The 20,121-nt window shown below is 35.1% G+C and overlaps 1 protein-coding gene across 7 annotated transcripts in view; it reads left to right on the top strand.

Annotated features, from left to right (window-relative positions):
- Positions 1 to 20,121, top strand: part of VPS13B (vacuolar protein sorting 13 homolog B) — a 760,370-nt gene that overhangs the window by 230,194 nt on the left and 510,055 nt on the right. For all 7 annotated transcript variants that reach the window (XM_087864704.1, XM_087864702.1, XM_087864703.1 and 4 more), the window contains one exon: positions 19,549 to 19,683. In XM_087864704.1, coding sequence (XP_087720830.1) covers positions 19,549 to 19,683 — 135 coding nt within the window. The remainder of the gene's footprint in view (positions 1 to 19,548; positions 19,684 to 20,121) is intronic.

Genomic DNA, 20,121 nt, shown 5'->3' with positions numbered 1-20,121 from the left:
CACATAACGTATAATATTTAGTCACTTTAAAGTGTGCAATTGAGGGGTTTTTATTATATTTGTAATGTTTGCAACCATCACCGGTATCTAATTTTAGAATATATTTTATCACTGAAAAAGAAACCCTATATCCCATTGATAGTCACTTCCCATTCCTACTTACTTTCGCCCCTGGCAACTTCCAATCTGTGTCTCTGGATTTACCTGTTCTCAATATTTCCAAAAGTGGAATCATGCCATACGTGACCTTTTCTGACTTATTTCAGTTAACATGTTTTCAAGGGTCATCCATGTCATAGCATGTATCAGTACTTCATTTGTTTTTATGGCTGAATAATATTTCATAATACTGGTACTCTACATTTTGTGTATCCATTCATTGGTTGGTGGGCATCTGAGTTTCCACTTTCTGAATCTTAACAACAATGCTGTTATGAACAAACTTTTGTGTGGACATACATTTTCATTTCTCTGTGTATTTACCTAAGAGTGGAATTGCTGGGTGATATGGTATTTCTATGTTTAACTTTTTTGATGAATTGCCAAATTGTTTTCTATAGCAGTTGTACTATTTTACATTCCCACCAGCAATGTATGAGAGCTCCAGTTTTTCTACATCCTTGCCAATATTTTTTGTCTCTCTTTTTTAATAGCCATACTAGTTGGTGTGAAGTGGTATCTTACTGTGTTCTACCTTCTTTTGAGTAATGTTTGCACTGTCTACTTTTTCTGCACTTTCACTTTCAAATTGCCCATGTTAGTGTATTTGAAATGTTTCTTTTAGACAACATATAGTTGAATTATATTTTTAATCCAATCTGCCAATCTTTTAATTGCTAGATTAGGACCATTTACGTTTAATGTAACTATTGGTAGTTTAAGCCTTAAGTGTGACATTTTAGTTGTTGGTTTTTGCTTTTGTTGGATCTGTTTTTAATTTGTTTTTTTTTTTTTCACTTTCATGTTAACTACTTGAACATTATTTAGAATTCCATTTTCATTTATGTGTAGTTATTTTGAGTAATCTTCTGAAGCTTTTTAAATGATTGTTGTAGGTGTACATTTAATATACCTAAGTTATTACAGTCTAATGATATCAGTTTTTCAATTCAGGTGATGAGTAGAAACAATACTAACCTTTAAGTTTCTTTATTCTTCCCTATTTATAATGTAATTGTCTTAAATATTTTCTCTGTATATTGAGAACCACATTTAAGATTTTTACTTTTGCTTCAACATGAAACAGTTTAGAAAACTCAAGAAAAGAAGGAAAGTCTTATATTTATCCTGTTTTTGCTTATTGTGGTTTTCTTTTTTCCTAATATTCCAAAGTTCTTTATCTTTTTTTTCTGTTTGGAGAACTTAGGTTAACGTTCTTTTAGGGTTCTTTAGGGTAGATCTGCTACTGAAAATTTCATTGCTTTTGGACTAAAAGTTCAAACTTAGAAGTTCCACTAAGTTAATACTTAAAAAATACCACAAAGTTTCTTAGTTTTCCTTCATTTGAAAATGCCTGGTTTCCCCCTTCAGTCCTGAAGGATATTTTCAGCATTTGAAAAATGTGCCACTTCCTAAGGGCCTTTATGGTTACCAGTGAAAAAGCTGCTGTCATTTGATTTGTTTCTTCTGTATGGGTAAGGTATCATTTCTCTTTTGCTCAAAGATTTTTCCCTCTGTCTTTAGTTTTCAAAAGTTTATCCATAATGTGTTTTTATTTCTTTGAGTACTTTGTTTAGGGTTAGCTCAGCTTTTTAATTTCAGGTTTACATCTTTTGCCAAATTTGGACAGCTTTTAGCCATTATCTCTTCAAGTAATTTTTCAGTTCTACCTTTCTCCTCTGGGACTCTGATGACATGAATATTAGATTTTGTCTTAAGGTCCCACAGGTCCCTGAGATTCTGTGCATTTATTTTTTCTATTTTCTCTTTAGTTCAGATGAGGTGATTTCTATTGTTTTGTCTTCCAGTTTAGTGATTCTTTCCTTTGTCTTCTCCGTTCTGGTATTGAAACCATCCACTGAGTTTCTTATTTCTGTTACTGAATTTTCCAATTCTAAAATATCTGTTTTGTTCCTTTTTTATGTCATTCGCTTCTCCTCTCATTGTAACTTTCTGTTTCTTTGTTAGATATTTATAACTTTTTAAAAGATTTACATATTTATTTTGAGAGAGAGTGAACGTGAGTGGGGGGAGGGGCAAAAGAAGGGGAAGAGTCATAAGCAGACTCCTCACTGAGCATGAGGCCTGATGTGGGGCTTGATTTCATGACCCTGAGATCATCACCTGAGCTGAAACCAAGAGCTGGATGCTCCACCAGCTGAGTCACCCAGGTGCCCCTAGATCTATTTTCATTTGTTTCAAGTATACTTACTAGGTTACGTATTAAGTTTTCTTATATGCTACTTCAGTGAGAGGTATTGGAGGTTCCTTGTTTTAGAGCATGTTGAAGGTGGAAGTCTAGACTTCCCATTGACCTTTCCTTGTGCTGGTGTTGATGGGTGTAGGATTATAGTTTTTTGCTGTGGTGTTTGGCTAGAGTAGAACAGTTGTTGTCTAAAAACTTTCTGTCTTGCTGGGATCTCCCTTTCAGGTCCTTTAGCTAGGGAAAAGTGGCTTTTTTTGGGGAGGTTTTATGTCTCTACCTGTTGGCATTTCTGGGTTGCTGTGTTCTTCATCTTCAAGTTTGGATTGTTTATTTATTTATGAGAGGACATAAATGGCCAGGGGGTGGGGGTGGAGAGGGAGAAGAAGACTCCCCACTGAACAGGGAGCCTAATGCGGGGCTCCATCCCAGGACCCTGAGATCATGACCTGAGCTGAAGGCAGACACTTAACCGACTGAGGCACCCAGGCACCCCTAGTCTGAGATGTATTAGGCAAAAACATAGCCTGTGCACCTGCCCACTGTTTGTTTCTTTGGGTCCTGAGGTGTCCCTAACTGGTCTGCCATTTTTTTTCTGCCTTTCAGAGTTGTCATCATCTATTTTTTTTTTCTTCTTCTCCTCTCCTCCTCCTCCTCCCCCTCCCCCCTCCCTCTTCTTCTTCCTCCTCCTCCTCCTCCCTTTCTTCTTCTTCTTCTTCTTCTTCTTCTTCTTCTTCTTCTTCTTCTTCCTTTTTTTTTTTTTTTTTTTTAGCTTAACCATACCCAAGCTGTGAAACATGATATTTTACTCTGAATTTGGCTCTAGTAAAAACATTTGTTCTTTAGGGATGTGACTGGCACTGATTTATGAATAATTTTGAACTCAGTTCGTTTGTAGATTGCATTGCTTCTTTCTTTCCTTCCACATATCTTTTAAATACATATTTTTTAGAGTCCTGACATCTTCCACCATTTTATTTGTATATTTGGGTTATTTATTGGAAAATCTCAGATATGTAAGCTTATACATTGTATTCTATTCTCTTGGATATCATTTATAAGTTTGGATATCTTTACCACATTAGTAGGATGTTTCTGTTTGTTGCCTCCTGATTTTACCTGCAGTGATTACAGAGCATTATTTGTCTTTAATATTTAAGTGTACAACCTTATTTAAGTTTCTAAACTTAGTAAGTCAATTTTTAAATTATATATGGAGTTTTACAAAATTTGATTTTTCTACATTAATGGTAATTTTTGTGTAATTTCTAATATTTTTTCAAGTATGGTTTTTACTTAGTTGTAACCATACTGCATATATCATTTTATGTTCTAATGTTTGATTTAACAGTTCTTAATAAGTATATTTTATATACTTAAACATCAATAAACATAGGTTTTTAATAATAATGAGATACTGACATTTCATAATGCGTTTCTCTTGTTCCATTGCATCTAAGTGTTTTCTGGTTTTTGCTGATGTAATTAATATTGCTAAAAACATTTTTTTCCCTTTTTGGTTATTTTTTTTGTGATAAACTCCAAGGATTGAGTAATTTGGTGGTGGATTATAAACTTAAAAAATAACATATAGTATGTATTGCTTTCCCAGGTAATTCCATGAATATATAATACAACTGTAATGAAGGGTAATAATTACCTTAATAAAGCCTTAACAGCATTAAATATTGTAGACTGCACATACAAATGATGCTTTACTTTTCCTTTAATTTACTTTAGTTACAGCAAAATTGATCTTTTGTCCTGTATCTTTACATTATTTGTATATCCTCTTAGAAGAATTTGCTTTTGTATTCTTTATTATTCACTGATTCATGGATTCATTTATTCAATTATCTAAGTGCTTTTTTAAGTGATTCATTAAGCTTTTAGTGTATTTGTCAAAGAACTTTTGAAAGTTTGTGTAAACTCTTTGGCTTCTCCCTGTGAATATTTGTATAGTCAAAATAGAAACATGTTAAACTGTCAGAGAGGGCCATCCGGACATTCATTTATAACAGCAAATTTTCCCACAGATTTTGTGTGTAGACACACCTCAGAAAAATTGCGGGTTTGGTCCAGACCCTGACAATAAAGCTAGTAAAATTTTTTGGTTTCCCGGTTCATGTAAAAGTTATGTTTACAATATATTGTAGTCTGTTAAGTGTGCCTTGGCCTCATGTCTCTCTCTCTATATATATATTAAGGTGTGTGTGTGTGTGTGTGTGTGTGTGTGTGTGTGTATACATACACACACACACACACACACACACACACACCTTAATTAAAAAATACTTTATTGCTTAAAAACAAAACAAAACAAAAAGGTGCGCATCATCTGAGCTTTCAGTGAGTTTGTAATCTCTTTGCTGGTGGAGGGTCTTGCCTTGATGTTTATGGCTGCTAACTGATCCAGGTGATGGTTGTGAAGGTTGAAGTGACTGTGGCAATTTCTTAAAATAAGACAACAATGAAGTTTGCACATCGATTGACTCTTCCTTTCATAAATGATTTCTCTGTAGCATGCAATGCTGTCTTATAGTATTTTACCCACAGTAGAATTTTCAAAAGTGGAGTCAGTCTTTTCACGTGTCGCAGCTGCTTTATCAACAATGTTCATGTAGTATTCTAAATCCTTTGTTGTCATTTCAATAATCTTTACAACATTTCACTGGGACTATAGTCCAGGAAACCACTTTTTTGGCTCATCCATAAGAAGCAACTCCTCATACATTAGTTGTATCGTGAGATTGCAGCAATTCAGTCACATCTTTGAGCTCCATTTCTAATTGTAGTTCTTCTTCTTATTTCAACCGTATCTGCTGTTATTTCCTCTTGAACCCCTTAAAGTTATCCATGAGGGCTGCAATCAACTTCTTCAAACTCATGTTCAAGTTGGTATTTTGACCCCTCCCATGAATCATGATGGGATTCCTAATGGCATCTAGAATGGTCATTCTGTCCAGAAGGTTTTCTTTTTGCCCATATCCATCAGATGAATCACTGTCTATGGCAGCTGTAGCCTTTTGAAATGTATTTCTTAAATAATAAGACTTGAAAAGGCAAAATGATTCATTGATTTGTGGGGTGCAGAATTGGTGTTATGTTCGTTGGCTTGAAAATAACAGTCTTGTACATCTCCAACAGAACTCTTGCGTGACCAGGTACATTGTCAATATTTAGAAAGGCATTTTTTTTCCTGAGCAGTTGTCTCAATGGTGGGCTTAAAATATTCAGTAAGCCGTGTTATAAACAGATACATTGTCATCTAGGTTTTGTTGCCTTAGGATTTTTAAAATGGTAGATGAACATTGGCTTCAACTTTAAGTCTCCAGCTGTATTAGGCCCTAACGAAAGAGTCAGCCTGTTCTTTGAAGCTTTAAAGCCAGGCATTCACTTCTGCTTTATAGCTGTGAAATCCTTACATGGCATCTTCTTCCAATAAAGACTTTTGTTTACATTGAAAATCTGTTGTTTAGTGTAGTTACCTTTGTTAATTACTTAGCTGGATCTTCTGGATAATTTGATGCAGCTTCTACATCAGCACTTCTTTATGGAGATAGCTTCTTTCCTTAAACGTCATGAACAACCTTCTGCAGCTTCCTCACCTCTCTTGCCTTCAAAAAATTGAAGAGAGTTAGGGCCTTGCCCTGCATTAGGCTTTGGCTTAGGGAATGCTGTGGCTGGCTTGGTCTTCTGTTAGAACATTAAAAATCTTTATCCATATCAGCAATATGCTGTATCATTTCTGTGTTCACTGGGGTAGCACTTTTAATTTCCTTCAAGAACTTTTCTTTTGCATTCACAGCTTGGCTAACTTTGGCACAAAAGGCCTAACTTTTGGCCTATCTTGGCTTTTGACGTGCCTTCCTTGCTAAGCTTAATCATTTCTAGCTTTTGATTTGAAGTGAGAGACATGTAACTCTTTCTTTCACCTGAATGCCTAGAGGCTGTTGTAGGTTATTAGTTGGCCTAATTTCAATATTGTTGTGTCTCAGGGAATAGGGAGGCCCAAGCAGAAGGGGAGAGATGGAGAATGGGTGGTCAGTGGAACAGTTGGAATGCATACAACATATATTGAGTTAATGGTCTTATATGGGTATGGTTCTTCATGCCCCACAACAATTACAATGGTAACATCAAAGATCACTGATCACAGATCATCATAACAAATATAAGAATAATGAAAAAGTTTTAAAATATTTTGAGACTTAACCAAAATGTTACACAGAGACACGAGGTGAGCAAATGCAGGGTTGCCACAGACCTTCAATTTGTAAAAAACACATAATCTGTGAAGCACATAGTGGAATAAAACAAGGTACACCTCTAGTTACATGGTCAGTGATCTTACCTACTATTATTGTTATTACCTTTATGGAAATGATACTTGGTGGTATATGGCCCTTTGAATGAGTGGTGTCCATACTAACCATCTGTTTACTATCCTCGTTGTGATGTTGTAACGTGGCAGAGACAGTATTCCAGAAGTGTGAAACATTATTCCCAGTTTCTTCTTTTGGGTAGCTCCTTTGTCGTAGCTTAGATGGTATTTTCTTAAGACTCCCCAGACTGGGTCAGTTCTTTCTCTTATGTTTTCATAGCACTCTGTACTTCCCATTTTTGGCATTTTGCACAGTATTAAGTAGGTACATATTTGTGTAGTTATTGGTTTAATGACCAATAGTACTTTTTTCACTAGATTTTGGATTTCAATGGAGAAGATTCTAAAATGGTCTTGTCTACCCCTGTAACTCCAGACTGTGCTTGGTATATAGTAGAATATAGTAAGAACTTAATTAAGCAAATGAATGAATGAATGAGACACATGAGTCAAAATTAGTGGAGGCATGAGGGACCGTAAGTAGATGGTCATGCTTAGGTGCAGACAAAACTTGCATCTTAAGCCAGGGTGATCGCCTTCCACAGTGAGACAGTCTGGAGTTATGTGCAGTAGATCTTTGATTTTATCACAGATTGGAGGTCAGTGATCGAAGTGGCAAGACTGAATGTTGGTTGCATGCACTCAGAGTTCTCACAGTAAAGGAATAGCTTGTCAGGATCAAAATTTCACAGTGGTGAGGTAATTAGCTTGGCAATTTTACCTTGTCGTATAATTGAGAGTGCCTTATGGCAGAATATGAATTAACTAAGGAAAGAAGAATGACCTTGTCCTTCATAGAGTGAGTGAATGTTGTATTTAATTTTGTTCTGGTGTGTCCTTTACCAATGCCCTTTAAACACATACACACTCGTGCGCACATGTGCACACTCACACATGATATTGCCTTAATTTAAAAGATAGTTTTGCTCTTTTCTATCACCTCTTTTACTTTGCCAGCTAGTCATTTAGCATCCTTATGCATGTTTAAAAAGTTGTTTTAAATGCTTGCCACAATTTACCTCTTGTGTTTATAATAAAGTGTTTTAAAATAGACTCTGAGCTTCCTGTGTGGTATTTTTAAATGATCTCATTTCATTTTTGTTTAATGCCTGCATAGTTGCTTTATTTTTTTCTTAATTTAGTGACTAAGAGTGATGGCTTCTCCCGCATCCCACTTTGACTGTCAGAATATGGAGTTTAATATAATATGGCTTTTGCATAGTAGTCTTGCTTTGGATATTTCTACCAGTGGTTATTACTGAGAATTTAATTTCTTACAGTTCCTTCCCATATGTGTCATAAAATTACCTAATCTTGGAAGTAGGTACTTTATGTTTTCTAAGCATTTTATTTTCGTATCTTATTCTAAGTGTTATTTTTTAAAGTTCATGTATATGGATAATACTAAATGATCATAACTAGTAATTGGGCATTATTTATTATTTTAGTCAAGAACTTTTATATATAGCAAAACCACTCTAAAATTGCATTCCTTTGTTATTTGTATCACAAAGAAATACTTATCATTGTTCACCGGGTATTTTAGCTCTGGAGGCCAGGGGAGATGTAAAAGGTTGCGAAAGTTATCCTTGCAGTATCAGTTTGTAAACAAATCTATAGTTATTCCTTTACATTTTTTTTCATCTTTCCCTGATGTCACTGACTTTACCTAATCCATACTTTTTCTGTTATAAGTACAAAAACATGATAACTGCTTCAATTAATTAAAGTTTTCTTTACCTTTTTAAAGAACACATAGTATATGAGATTACTGCTTTCTTCAAAGGCCACTTTTCTATATCTCATCACATAGTAATCTTCTTCTACAGCTAATTGTTGGCTTTTAGAACTTAAAAAAAAATAAAAAGAAAAAGAAATCTTGGAATCAAGTCTAATCACTCACTTTTTTCCTGTGAAGAAACTGAGCCACAGAGGTTTTAAATTCAGTTACACAGCTGTTTGATGGCAGAATTTGCGCTACAATAAAGATCTGGTGATTAGTATATCTTTCAGTGAACTCCCTCATTATTCCCTAACATATGTAAACTTAACTTCCCCAGTCCAAGCTTGGATCGTTTGTAACAATTTTGAAAATATGCTAGCTAACATTTATTGAATTCTTACATGCCAAATACTCTGTTGACCACTGTCCATTTATCATTTTGGTGCTCATGATTGTTCTGTGAGGTAGCTTTGTACCTCTATTATAGGTTTATACCCACTTTATAGATAAGGAAACTGGAACAGTATGGTTCAGTTCATTTTGAGATTCATAATGTGTTTAATATTTCTGCATACCCTCTATTGTCTAACCTAAAAAGTATTTGTTGCTTCCTCGTCTATCATGGATGAAATCTTGTGGAGAAAATTTATTTATAAGCTACATTTTACTTCAGAAACATGTAGTGTATCATGACATGACTTCTCTACTTGGCAGCATGGCATACTAGTTAACCTGAAAACCTTTCCTCAGCAAAGGTGGATTAATATATAATATGCTGGATAATATATAACACTTAAATTCTAAGTGAATTGCTGAACCTGCACAAAAAAAAGAAAGGAGGAAACTGAAAACCAGAGTTGGAAGTAGGCACGCTTCGTCCAAACAGGCTGTGGCAAACTCCGTTATCAGTGGGCTTGGTTTTTAATCACCAAAAGGGGGTGAGACAAGAAGGGAGGAATTGGGAAGTGATGTCCATTTCCATAAGCTTATAACTTCTGAGTAGAAAGGTGTACTGTTTCAAAAATATGCTCCACTCTTGATTTAACAAAGAAACTTCTTAATTTTGGCCTTGATGGGGAGGAGAGGAGGGTGTTTTCCCTGAGATTTTGTAAACTCAGTCCTGTCATCACTCAGATTTTAGTTTCTTGTGTGGTCTAGGAACCATCAAGACAACAAGTTAACTTAAAATATGATCCTGGTTGGACTGTTTACATCTCTGGGTATCTAGTAGTAAACACAGATATTTGCTGTGGTATATACCTTCAACTATGGTAATGTATGTGAAGAAGAAAGCTTTGTTAAATGTAAACTCAGAATCCGGAGTTACCAAGAACTTGAAAATAATCCACTAAGAGCAAGAGTTAGCAGAGACCTCCAATGACCAATTTAGATTCCTAGAATTTCAAGTAATGTAATTATTGGAAATGGTATAAAATGGTTATGTTTAAAAGTATGAAAGAAGCAAAAGATAGCATTGAAAATATGAAAGGTGCAGATATACTCAATAAAAGCTAGAGAATCTCAAAAAAGAAAAATATAGTCTTTGGAGTTCAGAAGACACTGAATGGATTAAAATGTAGATTAGACACAGCCAAAGACACTACTAGTGAACTTGAAGGTGGATATAAAGAAATTATTTGGAATGCAGCACTGAAAATAGAGCTGACAATGGGAGATACAGTTAAATACATCTGGACAGTCAGGGCATATGTCTAATAAGATTCTTGGGAGGAGAAACGGGAGAGAGGCAATATTTAGAGACCTTTTTTTTTTTTTTACTCCACAAAATTGGTGAAAGATGTGAATCTTCAGGTTTAAGAATCATAAATTCCAAACAAGAAAAATAGATCTTTGCATGGATACATTGTTGTGAAACCCTGCTGTGCTAACAACAAACATAAATATTTAAAAGCAACCCAAAGGAGAAGTAATTAATGACATGATCTGCTAACATTAATGTAAATATTTTAGTTTCTCATCCTTGGTAATGAAGATGTCAAAGATAAAGCAAATTACTTGTTTTTGAACACTATTGTACTTGAGGCACTGTGCTGAGCTATTTGAAGTTCTCTTCAGTTAGGCCCATACAGTCCAGTGAGCCTCCCTTTTCCAACCAAACTGAGTTACTAAATCTTCTTGTCAGACTATCTCCAGAAGTTGTAAGTTTCTCACTACTTAAACCAGGCTCTGCCCCCTTGCAAATAAAAAAATTTCTTTTTCTAGTTCCTTCTACCCAGAAATGTCCAAATTTCCATACCTGTAATCATAACACAGTAGAGCAATCAACATTAAGTACGTAAACTTGAAGAAGAGCAGGTTAATTCTAAATAATTCAAATTAGTTTTCCAAGAAGGTATGCATCTAAGTAGTATGACGAAGGTATGTAGGAGGGAGACTCGGATTCATAGTTTTAGAGTTAGAAGCAGATTTTATTTTGTTAATCTTTATATTAAGAATTATGTCGTAAACTTGGTGACAGAAGTGTATTGTTTTAAATTAAGGCATCTCTTTTCATCATTCTTTCAATGTAAAACTAAGTCTTGTCAAATGTTTATTTGCCACTGTTGATGTTAAAATAAGGTTAATTAGAGGAGCAGATCTGTAGACACGTGTTGGTCAGTAAATTCTTTTTGCTGGTAATTCTAGCAATATGGACAGGGAGGGATTCCTGAGATGCAAGTGAGGAGGGAACAATGAAAAGTAAGCTTTTGTTGTAGAGGGCTTTGTGTTTTGTTCCTTGTGAATATTTAAAATTCAACTCTGTCACCTAATTATCACTGGGCACTACACTTTTGAGATTGCTTTTTTTCCCCCATGCTATCTAATTGGGTATGGTTCAACAGTTTTATTTTATATTCAGTTGAAAATATCAAATGATTTTTAGCCAGACATTTTGGCTTAACTCAACCCTGGAATGTCACTTCCTTTGCTTTCCCATGTTAAAAACAACAAAATCATTATCAATAACCAGAAAAAAAATGACCACTGTCTTTTAAAGGTTGCTATCTCCTGTTGGCTTATCTTATCAGAGGGAGCCATTTGCGTGCAGTGTTTGTCACCTATTGAGTCTTAGGTGTACCCAGAAAGCTAAGGTTGGTTCTGTCCTGTTCTTGCCTCCCCAGCCACTGCTGTTCACACTTCTACCTTCTTCTCAGGTGATCAGTCTTTCTCTAATTTCATTTTCCCCCTTTATTCTTCCCCTGAAAGGATAAGTGCTTACCTTTTACTATAATATCAATTATTTGAAAGCTCTTTCCCACTTTATTTTGTGTAATGTTTTTTAGTAGTTCTGCTAAAATGGCTATTGTAAAATAATAAAAATAGAATAAAAGTGCATATTGTGAAAGAATTTTCCTCTTCCCTCTTTTAGATACCTTTATTATTGGTTTACTCTCCTGTTATTTTATTATTTTTGTGTATCCAGCATGAGTCCTGGCTGCTTGAGTGTCCTGAATGACATTTCATTTTATTTTATTTAAATTAGAGTTTTACAAGGCTGGTAACAAAAACCACAGTCCTCTGGGCCTCTTTCATCTTCAGTGCGTTTTTAGAGGCAGTCATTTTCAGCTCATTCTTAGGTGTTTACCTCTAAATTTCTTTTTCTTTTCTTTTTTTTTTTTTTTAAAAGATTTTATTTATTCATTCGACAGGGATAGAGACAGCCAGCGAGAGAGGGAACACAAGCAGAGGGAGTAGGAGAGGAAAAAACAGGCTCATAGCGGAAGAGCCTGATGTGGGGCTCGGTCCCATAATGCCAGGATCACGCCCTGAGCCGAAGGCAGACGCTTAACCGCTGTGCCACCCAGGCGCCCCTACCTCTAAATTTCTAAATAAAATGCTTTTATCTACAGATATTCTACTACCACAAACTTAGTGCCTTAAAATAACATAAATTTATCTTCTTACAGTTCTGTAGTTTAAATGTCTGAAATGAGGCTCATACTAAAATCAAGGTGTCAGCATAGCTATGTTCCTTTTGGAAGCTTCCCAGAATCTGTTTCCTTGCTTTTTCCACCTTCTAAAGGCCACATGCATTCATTGGCCAGTGACCTTCATCCCCCATCTTCAAAGCCAGCAACATTACTGTGACAGTGCTTCTGTCATCACGTGTCTCTCTCTGACTCTCCTTTTTTGCCCCTTCCTTTCATTTTTAAGGACTGTGGTAGTTATATTGGGTCTACCAGGATAATGCAAGATAATCTCCCTATTTCAAATCAGCTGATTAGCAAGCTTAATTCTACCTGCAACCTTAATTCTCCTTTGTCATGTGAGATAACATACAGTATTCACAAGTCTTGGGATTAGGATGTGGACATCTTTGGTGGGGGAAGGCAGGTAGCTTTATTGTGCCTACCAAAGAGGTTTTAGCTTTTAGGGCTGACACTCACCAACTGTCTCCATCTTTAGTCCTTTTTTCTCCTAAATTATCTAGGTATATTACAAGTTTTGCTTAAATTTATATTCAGTATTAATATATTATAACCATATATGGATGAAATATAATATACTACCATTAAATAATTTTTTCTTGTGCAACTTTTATTCTAGGAGTTAATAACTGCCCTATTAAAATTTGAGTAGTATTCTATGTACTTATTATTCATTCCCCAAAACTCTTATAGAAACATGTCTTCTCTCAATGGTTCTAATACATGAGTTAGTTTTAATTTTTGTAGTTATTATTCTTTTAGTGCACTTCTTTCCTGTTTCAATTTCTGTTTGTTTCTAATCCTACCATAGAGCTATCTTAGAGTTTTCTTTTACCAAATTGTCCTGGAAATTCTCTGTTCCCTTATGTTAGATCCCCCGTTTCTTGGATCACATATGTGATTCTTTCCTGATTTACTCCCTTTTCTGATTTTGGTGGAGCACGATTTTGTAGTTATCTTTCCAGGAAGGAAGTAAATTTTTTTTCAGATCTGGCATATCTGATGAATCTTTCTTTTACCTTCATACATGATTGTTAGTTTGGCTGTCTATATAGATTAGTAGGTTGGGAATACGTTTTCTACATAATTTTAAAAGCATTGCTTTATTGTCTCCTTGTTTTCCAGTGTTGCTGTTGAGAAGTTTGACGCCATTCTAAATGTATTTGTATATTTGTATGTCATCTGTTTCTGTTTTTATGCATGTTTGTTTGTTTGTTTGTTTATTTATATCTCAGAAGCTCTTAGGAGCTTCTCTTTCAGGTGTTGGATTTCTATGTATATGCTTTTTCATTTGTTGTGCTGGATTTATGGTACATCGTTTTAATTAGAAACTCTTGTTCTACAGTTTGGGGAAATCTTCTTGAATTATTTCTTTGATTATTTTTTCCATTTTATTTAATAGTCTTTTTGGAATTTTTGGTTTTTAGATATTTGATTGTTTATGCTGATTCTTTGATTTTATTGTCAGACCTCTCCCATTTTCAATCTTTTGGGATTTTATGTTTTAATATATGGTAAAGTTCCTTAACTCTGTTTTCCAATTTTTCTATTTAAGGAGAATTAACATCATATTTTTAATTTCTAAGGGCTATTTTTTCTTTGAAAAAAATTTTTTAAAGATTTTATTTATTTGAGAGAGAGCGTGAGAGGGAACATGACCGGGGGTGGGGAGGCGGTGATGGGCAGAGGGAGAGGAAGAAGCAGACTCCCCTGCTGAGAAGGGAGCCTGACGCAGGGTTCCATCCCAGGACCCATGAGATCATAACCTGAGCTGAAGGCAGTTGCTTAACTGACTGAGCCACCTAGGCACCTCTCTTTGGATATTTTAACTGAATATCTTGTTTTTGTTATAGTGTCTTCTGTACTTGGAGGATAGCGATTACTATTATTATTACTAAGATTTCTGTTTTTGGCATTATTTGGTTACCCTGTTTCTTTTCTGTGTTTTTTAATCTCTACATCTTATAGTGATTGCCACATGATACCTGGTGGTCCTTCATATTTAGAATAAAATACTAAATCTGTGTGTAAGATTGGAGCTTACTGAATTGCTGGTGGCATTGTAGGGGAATTGGACACTACTTACTTTTTGTTGGGGGATAGTCAGTTATCAGTAACTCTGGTTCCTTTTTCTTGGACTGGCCAGTTTCCACTGAGAGAAATCCTTCCATTTCCTTCCTGAAGGTTATAAGCCTGTCACTCAGAGTTCTTAGAGAGTAAGGAAAAGAAGATTTCATCATCTAGTATATAAATTCCATATAGATTTTTAGACAATCTCCTGTTTTTAACATGCACCCTTTTCTTTGGTTGTATCCCATAGTCCAAAATCCTTTTAACCTCTCTATAGTGAACACTTAGTCTTTTGCCAGCATGAGTGTGGGGAAGTTGCATGGCTCTCTGGATAGAGGGAAGGGATCTGTGGCCGTTCGATAGACTTTCAGTCTCTCATCTTTTTAGCTTCATCTGCGTTCCTGCCCACTGAACTGCCTGGCTTCTGTAATTTTTAATTTTTCAAGGCTTACTACAGATCAACTTGTTTCTTAATAGAATAGAGAAAAGTACCTGTGGGAAATTTAACAAAGTTATCTCATTTCTACTTGTTCATCAAATATTCCTCTTTCAAAATTTTGATGATAGCTCTTGCCTCCTTGAGAGTTGCTTATTCAGCTATTATCTTTTCATTTTCATTTCTCTGTGGGATTAAGGCCCTAAAAATTTTTAACAATCTTTTAGTGGTGGTAAATAGAACACAGGTAAAACCTACATGGAGTTTGACTCCTTAATCTTTTACTTTTACACGTGCAGCTATGCAGGTCATTCTCATTAGTACATCTTTTAATAATTACAAGAGTGATCATAAGCTGATTATTGAACACTGGAGAGTTGACACTGAAGCTTAAGGTCTCAGGGAGGATGGAAGAATTATGACAGGCAAGAAAGTTGGTGGAAAAAGAATCAGAGTTAATGGTGTATCACAGGACTAAGAATATGTGTTAGGAGTTGATATTTTCCAGAAAAGTACTACAAGGAGAAGAAATAACTGCATTATTTTGTATTAAATTCCATTATAAAAATTCAGTGTTTTTAGATTATTTCATTGATAGTGTGTACAATGTAAAATTATAATTCAGTTGCAGTGTCTTAGAAGTTCCTTCTTCTAGTGGAGTATGACTGCAGCATCTGAGTAAATGTATGTGAGTGCTTTGTAAAGGGAGTATTTCAAATACTGTCATTATCTTTGTGATTGTCCTGTTGACTCATGTCAGCTGACTGTACATCTTACCAAAATATTGCACCTCTTCTCTAAATTAAGTTCTGTGTAAAGTTGAGCTGTTTTCTCATTTAAGTACCTTGAACAGTAACTACAATATTTTGGCCTCTTCCTGTAACAGTAATAAATAGTGGCATGCCTTAAGCTACCTAATTACTTAGCTGTGTAATTAATGCTGCCTCTATCCAAAGCCATGCTTTTTTGTTTGAGAGCTTTTGCTCTTTTTTTTTTTTTTTTTTAAAGATTTTATTTATTTCTTCGACAGAGATAGAGACAGCCAGGGAGAGAGGGAACACAAGCAGGGGGAGTGGGAGAGGAAGAAGCAGGCTCATAGCAGAGGAGCCTGATGTGGGGCTCGATCCCATAACACCGGGATCACGCCCTGAGCCGAAGGCAGACGCTTAACTGCTGTGCCACCCAGGCGCCCCAGAGCTTTTGCTCTTTTAGTTTCACCATGTGGCAGGAGATTTCCTTTCACACTTTCAGGAAGCAGCATTCATGTAGGACACAATATGAATGGTGCTCTGAATTATGTAATGCCAAGACTGTACTGCTTTCTGCTTTCCTAGTGCTTACATTTGGGCATCTTACAAATTTTGGTTTGAAGGTGGAATGGAAAGAAACTAAGATTATTTTTCGTTAAGGCTTTTTTTAAAAAACGGGGGGGGGGGGGCGTGGCTGGCTCAGTCCATAGAGCCTGTGACTGTTGATCTCAGGGTCTTGAGTTCGTGCCCCACATTGCGTGTAGAGATTACTTAAATAAATAAATAAACGTAAAAAAATTTTAAAAAGCACTTTTTAATTTTTTTTAAAGAATGCGTTCAGGTTCACAGTAAAATTGAGGGGAAGTTAGTTCCCATATATGCCCTACCCACAAATGCAAAGCCTCCCCCAGTATCAGCATCTCCCAGCAGAGTGGTACTTTTGTTACAACGGATCAACATACACTCATATGTCATAATCACCCCAAAGTCCATAGGTTAAGTTAACAAGATTTTTTTTTTACTAGCAACTTTTCTCCGTTGTTGGAGTCCATCAGGAGATGTCTATAATTGATTATTATTATTTTTTAAATCTCAGCTTATGGCACTTAAACAGATTTCTTTCTAAAAAAGCCTTTATTGAGAAACTGTGCATAATGATGTTTTAGTTATTTTTAAAGAAGATTTTATTTGAGAGAAAGGGACGCAAAGATAGTGACAGAGAACACAAGCAGGGAGGAGAGGGAGAAGCAGGCTGCTCACTGAGCAGGCAGCCTGATGTGGGGCTGGATCCCAGGACCCTCGGATCATGACCTGAGCCAAAGGCAGATGCTTAACTGAATGAGCCACCCAGGCGCCCCGATGTTTTAGTTATTAAAACAAGTTTTAAAATACTTGAGAAAAGTAATCATAAAAATGTAAACTATGTGATAGGTAAAAACAAGATACTTTATATGTATATGAAATTCTTACCAGAAGAGGTTCCAGGCAACTGTTTCTGATAAAAGTATTATATACAACATGCATTGGATATTAACAAAGACCTATCATTTGTCAGGGCACTTGGCTCACTCAGCCAGACGAGCATGCCACTCTTGATCTAGGGTGGTGAGCTCGAGCCCCACGTAGGGTGTAGAGATTACTTACATAAATAAACATAAAAAAAAAGACCTACCATTTGTGATTCAAGATAGAGTCTTAAATGTTGTAAACTGTACAAGAAGCAGTGTTATAAAATAATTTAAAAACAAAGCCATTTTGGGCTATTCATATTCTTTTGCATTTCTATCTACCAGAAATGAATTCAGTTCTTGTCATTATGAACACCATCAGCAACCCATAAAAGAATTGTTCAGTAGCTCTTGTCTGCTGACCACTATCTAGTTTTTATTTATGTTTTGAAAAATTGGCAGAGAATGAAAGTCTCACTGGGGCTTGAGGGCTGGGGAGGTATCATTTCATTTTGTATTCTTCTTATCATCTAACATAGTGATTAGAGCAGGGTAAATTAGTCACTGACTATAACTTCTCACAACTGCAGTAGATGTTAAATATGTACGGTTGCTCAGCTTCCTTTCTTGTAAGGAGAAATGTGATCCGGTCTTGTCACGTTCTGACTTGAAACTTGGCAACACCCTACTTCTCTAAGTCTTGGTTTTCCCATATGTAAAATGGAATAGTAATGGTCACTTTGGGGTTTTGCTTTGTTTTAGAGATCAATAAATAAAATAACGAACTAGACCTAGGGATTGGCAGTAAGTGCTCACTGAAAGTTAAGTGCTATGATAACTCGTATTACTGTTACAACTGTTACTACTATGACTATGTTTATATAAATATTGTCATCATTTAATTCCCTGAGATACTGCTTTAGATTTTTGAATCATGGATTTTGAGGATCTGAAAAAAATCCAATATCACCATAGAAAATTGTACAAATACACAACATTTTAGACTCTTGCTCTGGGGATGATAGGTTCCACTTCAAATGGAAACAACAGAAGTGGTGAATATTGGAAAATAGCAGCCGATCGATGCACGTTTATGTAATGACCACATAGAAATTAGTAAATTAATAGGCCCTTCTGAGGTGTTAGTATGTGAGAGGGTGTTTCTTAAAATGATGTTTTTTAATCATTTGCAAATCACATAGTCTGTTGGTTAAATTGCAGATTCCTGGGCCACATCTCAGCAAGATACTTGGAGGATTATGGGGCTTCTTGAACATACTAAAATTGAGATGGAAGATTTCAGAGTAATGTTTAACATATCTGTCATAGAAAGTTTATGGTTTTCTTAATCATACATGTTCTTAGAGTTTCAGATATGAATAATAGTATATATTTGATCAAAATGTGGAATGTGGAAAAAAGGGAAATTATGTTGGTGGATGTTGGTGAATATAGGCAAAATGAATGGTAAAGTCTTCTCTATCAAATTGTATTAAACAACCTAGTTCTTTTACTACTGTAAGACTTTGAGCAAAATTTAACTAAATTCCTGCAATCCAATGTATTTTAATCTGAAAATGAGGATAATAAACATTTTTATTACAGCCCTGTTGAGAGGATTGAATGAGATAACATGTGTAACACAGAATAAGTCCTCAGTAAACATTAGTTGATAAGAGTTCTTCATCATTATCATTTTAGTGGTTTGCAGTATTGTCATTCTTAAGGTTCCCCTGCCTGTTTAATTCTCACCTACTGTTCAGGGCCAAAATGAGTTTCTCCATTCTGAAGTAAGTTTTCCCTACCATTTATTTCATGGTAATTATTATAATAATAATTCTGTGCTTCAATGTCCTTCAGCAAGTAGCATATAGTAGAGATGTTAGTATCTACTTTTTTGTTAATTGATATAGAATACCATTGATTTCTTTTATCTGCACATAGTATTTTAATTTTGCTTATAAGTATTGTATTTTAACTTAGGAATTGTCTTATTTATCTCTGCTTATTTTACCTGACGAAGATATTTTGGGGAGTCTGTTTATTTAGAAAGTTCCCGGTTTAAATGTCCCTGTCTAAATGAAACTCAATTTATAAGTTAAATTTGTTTCATTCAAAAATAAATATCTCACTCTGTCTTTCAAAACTGATTTTTAAAGTTTTCCTGTTTTTTAAACAAATATTTGTTTTAAAATATTTACTTCTATTTCTTGAGCTTGACTAATCCAAAGCTGACTGCATAAGTGTAGTTATGAGAGTTCAGACTATTTATTTTAAAATTGCATCCTTTCACCTCCTAAATGCTAAACTATGAAACCTAACACAAATACTGTAAGAACATCTGAGGCAGATAATTAAAGTATAATTAAGTTTAAATGCCTTGGTGAAGGAGTATAAAAATTATTTAAATTCAATCGGCTAGTACATTTGCAGTTTTCTTTTATTAGGTGTGAAATCTAAGAATCCCCTGCCAACTCTTGAGGGCTCAATCCAGAATGTTGAATTGAAGTACTGCAGCACATCATTGGTCAAATGTGCCTCTGGGACCATGGGATCAATAAAAATTTGTGCCAAAGCCCCAGGTATGTGCAGCTGGACCGTGTAAAACTTTATTGCCTGTATAGGAGAATTGGCCTTGCATTTTACAAGGAGCGTTACTGAAACAAGAATTTGCTCATTGTTCCTATGAATCAGAGGTTTTAAATTTTTTTATTTTTACTTTAAAAATTTTTAAATTGTGCCAGGATGATACTTTAATAAATTAATTTTTATTTAAGGAAAAAAAACTGCATAGTTATAAGAATGGTTATGAGGGAGAACAATTAAAAGTTTACTCTTTTACTTTTGGGGGAAATAGGAAGTATAGATCTATGTATGACACTTAAAAATTAAATTAAAATGTTGTTAGTATAATAAACAGATAACACAACTGTTTTTCGATTTTTGTAATTGACTCCACTTTCCTGCCAATACTTTATTTCATACTATTTTCCATAAACACTTGTAATTTAAGTTTTTTC

The sequence above is a fragment of the Ursus americanus genome, chromosome 9, assembly GCF_024610735.1.
Source record: "Ursus americanus isolate L20-20 chromosome 9, mUrsAme1.1.p, whole genome shotgun sequence".
NCBI classification, from domain to species: domain Eukaryota; kingdom Metazoa; phylum Chordata; class Mammalia; order Carnivora; family Ursidae; genus Ursus; species Ursus americanus.
This window is presented reverse-complemented; position numbering and strand designations above follow the sequence as displayed.